At 32.0% G+C, this 9,644-nt stretch overlaps 1 protein-coding gene across 1 annotated transcript; it reads left to right on the top strand.

Moving 5' to 3' along the window:
- The first annotated feature begins 2,455 nt into the window (after positions 1-2,455).
- Ebo (ellipsoid body open) lies at positions 2,456-7,912 on the top strand. Its single transcript, XM_064060291.1, has 15 exons — positions 2,456-2,580; positions 2,711-2,917; positions 2,967-3,164; positions 3,217-3,394; positions 3,444-3,685; positions 5,004-5,167; positions 5,222-5,428; positions 5,485-5,593; positions 5,658-5,750; positions 5,797-6,119; positions 6,170-6,865; positions 6,913-7,107; positions 7,167-7,386; positions 7,436-7,672; positions 7,726-7,912. Exons 1-15 carry the CDS (start codon positions 2,578-2,580, stop codon positions 7,813-7,815), a joined length of 3,162 nt encoding a protein of 1,053 aa, XP_063916361.1. The 5' UTR covers positions 2,456-2,577; the 3' UTR covers positions 7,816-7,912.
- Positions 7,913-9,644: the final 1,732 nt, after the last annotated feature.

Below are 9,644 nucleotides of genomic sequence, written 5' to 3'. Positions count from 1 at the left end.
GGTACTTTCACAATACGAACACGTTTCGAATTCCTACAGTTCTGTCCGCGAGTGGTGAGCTTTGCCATGGCCAAATTTGGATGGTCAAAAGACCAAACTGCAGAACTAATTGCACGATATGGAAAAAAAGGACTATAGAAATCGCGTAGCATACACTAAAATTATTTTCAACTATACAGAGTGTTCTGTTTTTGAGGCGTAATATTCAACGTACTTTTTTAAATAGAATGCCTAATTCTAATTTTCTAAAAATTTTTGTAATGAAGCGGTTCACAAAAAAATCGCAATCGTATTAATTTTAAGATCTGTGTTATAATATTTTATGGGGAGGTAAACAAAAGTACGTGCTTTGCTATGGTATCAATTAAATTAATTTCTAATATGCTGAGTGTTTATAAAAACAAAACTAAAATATTAACAATTTTCAAACATCGTTATTTCCGTCAGCCCATTCTCTACTTTTACGTTTTCTCGACTTTTCATGATCCCTAGAGTACGAAAAAATAAGTCTCTAGTTTCCGTCTGTCTGTCTGTCCGTCTGTCTGCCGTCCCGATTTTTATTAGACAGATAATCTCCAAAAGTACTGGGTCGATTCCAGATTTTTGGAAAAGAAAACATAAAACAACATTTTACAATTTAATTTTGATTCTTACAGCTGTTTTAAACTTATGATAAGCATAATAAACTTTTAATCAAAATATATTTGCTTATCCCCTCCAAAAAATTGATAACGTCAGTTCAAAATTTTGCCGAATAATTTCCACCCGAAATATGCAAAATATATATGATCAGTATAATACTTGTAATTTATTATTGTGTTCATATTTTTTAGATTTGCTTATACAGGGCGACTCAAAAAAAAATGAATGCGTGATTTTAGTTTCCTGAATAACACAAGAATTGCAAAACTGAATAGGTACTTTGAAATCTTCCAGACGTTTTAAGGTTATTGTAAGCGTGGTAAATTGTTAATCGAAACATATATGTTTATTCCCAACAAAAACTTGATGAGGTCATCTCAAAATTTTTCAGAATAAATTCTATCCAAAGTGTGCAAAATATGTTGAGTTTTTAATTGTGATTTATCACTGCATTCATATTCATCTACTGTTATTTTTAGTATTATACTGCACCAATCCAAGTTGATATACGTGACCTTGCAAAAATGTTGATGACGTCATCACAAAATTGTGTAAAGAAAAAACTCAACTCGAAAATGTTAGATATGTTTCATAGTTCTTTCGGTGCGAGGGAAGTTCTGTCGAAACAACTTTCGACCAATTTTTTACATTTTTAAGAGATATGTGGAAAGAAGATTTTACATAATATTAAATAAGAGTAATAATTGCAATGTTGATTTAATCAAAATCAACTCTACATTAAAATTATATGACATTATAATAGAGGGTGGGATCATATGAATGTGACAACCTGTGACACAGAAAAGAAAGGTCCAAAAACCCCAAAATGTACGTGACATAACCTATGGAGAACACCTTATTTTGTTCAATGATTTACATAATACTTTTACATATGTACCTGATACAAAAAAATCGTAATGTTACTATTACTCTTTCATGAATAGAAATAGCATCGTGCATTTGCGTATTTCTTAGCACAATTTTAGGTCCAGATAATAATTTATGTCCTCTTACTACCTGTTTTCACAGCTGCAATATTTTACCGTATTTCGTGAAAAATAAATTAACAAAAGGCTCGTAAAATCATAAATTCTTTGTCGGTTCGAGTAAAGAGGGTCCATTTTCCTCGCAAGTGCAACTGTGTGGTGGACAGGGTTTTGAGAGCTTTGTCTGATCGACATCTATCGGCGAACAAAATTTGCCAAAATATCCTCTCAAATCGACAAGCCCTTGAAAGTAACTCTCGCGAATTCTCGCCAAGTCACTCTCCAGTGGACACGTACCTTTACGATTAGTCAGGGCAGCTTCATTTTCTGGCGTTGTTATTGTACCAGGCCTAACTTTAGTTTTATTAAATTGATCATCTTTTCTTAACTTTTTTTCAAATTTTCTAAATGCTTGGTTGTATTGCCTGGCATATAGACAAGCATAGGAATTTCTATCACACTTTCCCAAAGTTAAAAGCATATCGTTTTTTTTTTGGAATTCGAAAACATTGTTAGCAGAAGTTGGAAGTGATTTGTCGTAATTTTGAGACAGTCATTGGCATCTACACGTTATTTGTGATTTATAAAAAATTTAAGACGAAGTCGTTTATGAAAAGTAAAATCTGTTGCCTATTCATATTTATATAGAACAGATAAAATAATCACCCCATAGGTTTAAGTTAATTACTAGATTTTGTATTTTATTTAGACTCTTCTGTTTACTACAGATTTGGTCGTCGTAAAAAAACACTTGTGCGAAGAAGTGAGAATTGGACTTTAGCCCAGTGGCTTAAAAATCAGGAGTACCAATTCAAAGGTCACGAAAACCCTGTTGACGTCAGAAACGTCAAAAATGTCCATAATTTAACATTATTAGATAGGGCTGTTTACTAATAAATAACAAGGGTAGATCAATGTCACGTATTTATTGTAACAGTATCTTCTAAAAATGGTTAGTATTGCATAAAAACTTGTTTATTTGTTGAGACAAAAGCAGGTTAAGTGGACCTAACCTCAAAGTTCACAGAAATTTTTCTTAAATTTTCGTATTTATTTATGATTTCAATAATAAATGTTTTAAGGATCGTAACGAAAGTGACTCTTTAGTTGCTCTGGAATACTTGATGGATGAATTTTTTAACCCAGGCACCAGCAATTCAAGAAAACATGAAATCGAACAACAACTCAGTTCATTTAAATACTTGCCACAATTTTGGAAGTTGTGTTTGTATTTTATTACAAATACGTCTAGTCAGTACGTGACTATGTTTGCCTTATCAACATTGGAGGTACATGTGTCTTATCTTTGGTTCTTTCTATTTATTAAGGTTTTTGTAGTCTGTGATTAATCAACAATGGGCAAATACTGATTGGCCTTTTCGTGAAGAACTTAAAAACACCTTATACAATTATTTGATTGAGAAAGGAAATAGCGCACCACATTTTGTACGAGGAAAATATGCAAAATTGTTGGTTGCGATAGCAAAGCAAGACTGGCCATCTCATTATCCAAATTTTTTTAATAACCTGCTAGAGGTTGTTAAATACTTAAATTGGCGTTGACTAGAATTTATTGTTTACATTTTAGTTATTGAAAACTGAACCAAACCAACTTATTGGTCTAATATTGTTGCGAACCACAAGTGAGGAGTTAATGGGCCTTCATACTTCTTTTGAAAATGGTAGAAAAGACGAAGTAACAAGACTGCTACATGAGTACATTCCTATAGTTTTTGATTCCTTAAACATGATTCTTGAAAATTTAGGTACAGTTTGTCGCACTTTTATTCAACTTTCAAAACTGTGTATTTATAGGCTCTAAACCAAGACATACAGCAACTGCAACACCTCCACCTTCTCCCACACATCCTTCATGTGCTCCAAGTCTTCCTCAACAGTTGGTTACAACAGCAACGTTTAAACCTGATAGTAAGGTATTGAATAAAGAGGCTTTGGAAACAGTACAACACCTATTTACATGGGTGCAAATTAACCAAATACCCCCTTCTATTATTAAAGCAATTTTTAATTTTACCAACATATCCAGCTATGCTCAGGTGAGTCAATCTTTTAATATAAATGCTTTTAACTTGTATTTATGCCTTAATTTGGTAATATTTATTGCAAAAACAAATCAAACAATTAGAAAAATGTATAGTACACACACTTTTAAAACAAAGAACTACGTTTTCCTACAAGTTTTTCTGGATCAACTAAAATGAGTTCGAAACTCTCAAATGTTTGAAATCTCTTAATGTCGGCATCACCTCTCACTCTTGTAGATGGTAGTTTTCGGATTTTGTCAACGTAACTGATAGATGGAATATGGAATTGAAAACAACAAAATCGTAAAAAGTCATCATATGTTGATATCTCTTCTCCTGACACTTCAACTTCGATGAAATCCTTGTCTGGAAGATCAGCAACTCGAAGTTTAAAAACATGATAACCTACAAATGAGATTGTCTATGTACTATCATGAAATCTATCTATATAAACTTACCTGGTGCTGGTTGATAAGACGTATTAGTCCCCTGTGTATTTACTGCACGTGACATTTTTTTCTTTCAAACTAGTAATTGCCTTAAAAATATAAGTAGTAAATTAACACACGACTAAAGATGCCCTACAAATTTTACGGCTTACCAACGTTCAGCGATAATTTTTCTTGCTTAGCTGATAAGTTTTTTTTATTGAGGTAAAACTAAAAAGAGCGTTACTTTGTAAAAGGAAATTTTCAGATATACTCATTGCCGAAAAATAGATATATTCAATGTAAAAATTACGAATGAAATAAATTAGTATTAACTAATTTTTTTAAATCAGGTTTTATAATTGTGCACAAATGAACGTGATGTTAATAATATTTCACCCATTACCTACGTTCTGTGCATTTTTTTCTAAATGGATAATGGACTGATGTACACATAGGAATGTGCTTTTGAATATTTATAGTAAACTCCTTTAATAGCCTTTCCTCGGCAGTTCTCTAGATATATTTCATCTAAAAAATTCAACGGCAAATTCAATCGATTATTGTTAAACAAGTCCTAAAAATTTTTCTGTTCTATTATTGGAGCAAAGTCCTCTCTCTCATAACCAGCCGTAAATGTTGATAGAACACCTTAAGATCTGTAACCGTTTTAAGAAATGTATTTTGCGTAGGTGTGATATAGATATATGTTGACATATTTTGTAAATCCAGAAATGACAATATTTTAAATAACTAGTATTAAATAATTGAGTAATAAAGCCATTAGAAGAAGTTACACTTGTGGCGTAGGTTTAATGACATTTTCGGCCCCTAAATCCTCGTAAAGCACTATATCACATTTGCAATAACCATTGTTTTTATTATGGAATAACCATTTTCAGGACGATCACGATATGTGCGTGCTAGCAATGTCGACAATCAACGAACTTCTCTATAGGAAGTGCACTCCTCCAGGAAGTCAAGAGTTTTTTACACAACTTTACTATTACACGATAGAATTATTGCGAGACATTACTAATAGTCGAATCGACACGCTTGATCCTATGTAGATGCTCTATATGGTATATTATATGTTTTTTTTTAATTATATAATTTTTAGTTTTGTTGAGAAACTGTCAGAATTATTGATTTTGTTGGTTGAACAACATTTATGGCGTTTAGAAATGGAACCCAGATTTTCCGCCTTGGAATTTTTATCTTTGCTTTATCAACTTACCGTGCAATTGCCTTCAGTGCAATGCTATTTAAGATGTCTTAATGTGTGGGCTGTTTTTTTTAAACAGACAAAGCCCCAAAAAAGTCAGAAGTAACCTTTTCGCCATTGCAATATTGCACTGTGTCTATAATCGTAATTTGTTTTAGATATTTGGAGGCATTTTTAGGTTTATTGACAGCGCTTTTAAAAAAAATCCAATTTTCGTCTAATGGTAACCAATTGAGGCTAATCGATAATGTAGAGACGAACGACGATGTAAGGATAACTTATTGTAACTTACGGCGAATTTATTAAATGTTACGTTTTCTTTCTTTTTAAGAATGAAACAGAGTGGCAGATATTTTTAAAGACCTCACTAGAAATAATCTCAATGGTAGCAGAATATGCTCCTCTTGAAACACTTAACGTTATAGTGAGTGGTCATCTTTGTTTTCTCAATGATATGACTTTTTTTTTAGTTAATTCCATGGAAAACATGTTATGACATTTATCAACGGATAGAAACTATTGTAGACCACCAGAATTGTTCTTTAAACTGTGAATTAGCAGAGAGTGAAAGACTGTCATACATTATTACTGATTTTTCATCTCTAACACAAACTTTAGCTAGACTGTCACCAATATTCTTTGATCAAGAAGCTGAAGAAGTAACTAACGTATCAACTCCCATGGTTAACAATCTGATTGAAAAGTTACTGGAAAGTGCCTCATTAGCAACTTCCATCAGGTTTTATAGTTTAAAAACGAATAATCCCAGACTGACAGATTGTTTTATAGATAAGTATGAATTTAAATTATTCTTTACTATTATCGTTAATTGCATTTTTTTAGTCACAGTCAACTGCTAGCTGCCTTAAAAACGTACTTAATTTGGATAACTCGTAACGATAAAGTAGCAGTTGAAAATTTGAAGTTGATAGTGGACATAACGTTACCCGTGATTCATAGTGCAGTTCCTGTGAAAGTTAGCAATTCAGCAGCGCATTTATTATTGGCACTATCAAACCTAACCTGTGCACCAAATCTAATGTTATTAGCAGATGTAGCACAGTTTATAAATGTAGCACCGAATTTAAAGTTCAGGGATAACCAAACGACTTTCGTTACTTACAGTGCCATTACGAATTTGTTGTTAAAACCATGGCCTGACTGTTCACTTGATAGTGCAAATCATCGAAATTATTTGACTGGAGTTTTCTTTGATGGCTTAACTTGGACCTTTAGAGATCTTTCTTCTTCCGATAATGAAAATCGGGTGCGACAAGTAGTCGAGGGGGTTTTACCTGCACTATCGCACATCGTGGACTTTTCCAAAGATTTACCAATGGCCTCGAAAAAGAAATTATTTTTGGCCATTAAATCTACAATAGAACATGCTGTAATTTTATTCCCGGCATATGCAAAAAATTCCGAAATAAGTACTTTCGTTTTGATTTTTTTCTTGAATGTATTAAGAGTACTACAGCAACAGCTAGGAGTGGACGGAACAAAGAATGCTGTACAAGTTTTTCTAGATGTTGCAGTCAAGTAAGTTGAGTGGTAAATGTTGATGTTGTATTAATTTTGTTGTACAGGGAACAAGAAGCTGGGAATTTCCTTGATAAACTTCTTCAAATATTTCAGCTTGTAATAGAAGCTCCCGGTTCGAGCTACAAAAATTTTTTAGCCGGGATTTTGCAATTGTGTATGGATAATGTTTATCCATTTCTTTTATCTCACGGTACAGAGAAAACAGACGCTTTTATGGCTTTGTTAACTCTGCTACATAGGTACATGATGTCTATGGTAGTTGTAGTAATTGTTTTCAAAGAACAATTTTCTTTTTTAGCATTTTACTTCATAGATGGCAATATTTTTACAGTTCCCAAGTGAGGTTGGGGTATTCACCAGTGTACAGTGAAACAGAAGGTGATGCCCCTGAACCAATACAACTAATGGCTGTGTTGCAAGTATTTGGACAAGCTTTACTACAACAAGATATCAATATATTTAAATTGAGTTTAGCTTCTTTGGAAGATCTTAATGCAAAGTGGAAGTTATATCACAACGTATGTATGGCTTTATTGTCATACTTCAAAATAAAATATTTTTGTTTAGGTTTTATTTAGATATAATGGCCTATCTAAGTACTTGACTGTGCTGGTACAAACTTTAATTGATAAATCTCAAAGCTTATTGTCAGAAGACATACAAGTTGCTATATACAATATGGCTACTGTTAATTTTGATTATTTTTTCGCTACATTCCTTCCTGGGTTTTTAAGAGGTATTGACGCTATTACAGATCAACAAAGGGAGGTCTTATTAACGAATTTTATGCAGAATCATGACAAGGTAAAATTTTCGTGTCTTAGTAACGGTATACCTGATTTTTATTTATTTTATAGGATATGCCTACGTTTGTACAGCATTTACGGATATTCGTAAATGATATCCATCATTTTAGACTGTGCAGTATGCCATCAGGATTTGTGTAAAGTTGTTTATAAATGTCCTTGTAAATGCTCAAATATTGTAATTAAATAAGGGAAAATAAATTTGTTAAGATTTTTAATAAATCGTACTTTGTATGTATTTAATTTATTTATTTTCGTTAACCTTACACGTTTCTACAAGTCTTAATTTAACATTAGCACCACATTAATAGTTTCTAGACATTTGTACATGTTAAAGTAGTGAATATGTAAATCGTCCTGTAGATGGAGCTTATGACTTGAAATGAAATAAAATATTCAACATTATGAGTACAGCTCGGAGGCGGCAGCAGATTAGACTTATTTAGTTAATATACTTCTTGACATTCTCCTTCAAAATACAATTCAGTTAGCTTCTGCTAAGCAGTTTTAAAGTCTTAAGTATATGATAAATCCATGGATAAATGTATAATTTTAACACGTTAATCTCCATGTTAGGCTTATTACGTGTTCGATACTGGAAAGTTCTTCCAGTGCCACGTTGATTACATATATATAGCTAATATCTGTAGTTTTAATCACAGCTGTGTCGACCGTGATATAAAACTGTGCTACCATTTAAAAGAATGCCCTCCGAAATATATATGATGAAGATTATGGCGTTATGAAAAAAAAATGAGTAACTATCAATAGAAAAAATATTTAAGTATAAATGCAAAGTGCCTTTGAGACAATTTCAATTATAAAATTATAATTATTTGTGGTGTGGTTCAAAACATTCCAGACACAAAAAATTGTTACTTGAAATTCACATAGTAATTTAACATTCTTATTTTTTACTCGCTACATTTCGTTTTTCCTTTCCTCCAACTTCGTGAAACATAAAACGCACATTATTGTAACTAGGTATATACTTATAATATTATTATTAATCATTCATCCATATAAGATCATATCAAATCAATTGAAAAATGAAAAAAACGAGATAAAAAAAGATTATTAAAAAACCAGTTGATAACGCAGCAGTCAGTGCAAATTCTGATAAGCTATAATTATATTTTATTACATCATTATAAAACTGGATGAAGAAATGACCACTATAAGATATTGGATCATGCAGGAACGTGTAAAAATCTAAGAATTTATAGTTTATCCAAACGTGTTGACAAGAAAGAAAATGATCTTACTAAGTAACGTTGTTAAAATTGTAGGAATTAATGAAAAGTCAACAATCAAGCGTGTAGAAAAAAAAAAACAATGGTAACAGTAACAAATAACAAAGTAAGACTGAGCTCTTCAGATGATGTTCTTAAGGTTCTCAGATCATATCGAACTCGAAACAGTAATATTTACGTAAACAGAGAGCTTACAGGACCGGCAAAGAAATATAGCACATATGATAACAAAGAAATTTAGAAGTAAGAAGGAAGGAGGAGAGGTGGATATCAAATTAAAATGCATAAACGATATGCCGAAAATTGTTAAAACTATCTTAGGCAAAGAAGATTAACAAAATTTGAAAAAAAAAAATGTTAATCTTATTTGGCTTAGGCAATAATAGTGGAAAAAACTAAGTTTAGTCCAACGGTCTGGAGATTTATACGAATTTAAGGAAACCTATCAAAATGTCCGTGGATTAAATACTAAAACAAACGAATTTTATTTAAACATTTTTTTATATAAATAGCTACGATCTTGTATTACTTACCAGAACATGACTAGAAGAGTGTTATTAAATCTAGTGAATATTTTGGCGATAGTTATGAAGTTTTTAGGTCTTTGAATGAAATAAAAGGACGGGGTGTACTATTGCAGCACATCACAGATTTCTTGCAGATGTGTAAAGTGAAATGCCGTATTATGAAACAGACCTATTAGTGGTGAGGAGTAAT

This window comes from Zophobas morio, unplaced genomic scaffold (assembly GCF_036711695.1).
Source record: "Zophobas morio isolate AGI-343-1 ecotype UQ-CSIRO unplaced genomic scaffold, CSIRO_AGI_Zmor_V1 ptg000021l, whole genome shotgun sequence".
Taxonomy (NCBI): Eukaryota; Metazoa; Arthropoda; class Insecta; order Coleoptera; family Tenebrionidae; genus Zophobas; species Zophobas morio.
Note: the sequence above shows the minus strand (reverse complement) of the source record. Positions and strands in the feature narration are given on the sequence as shown.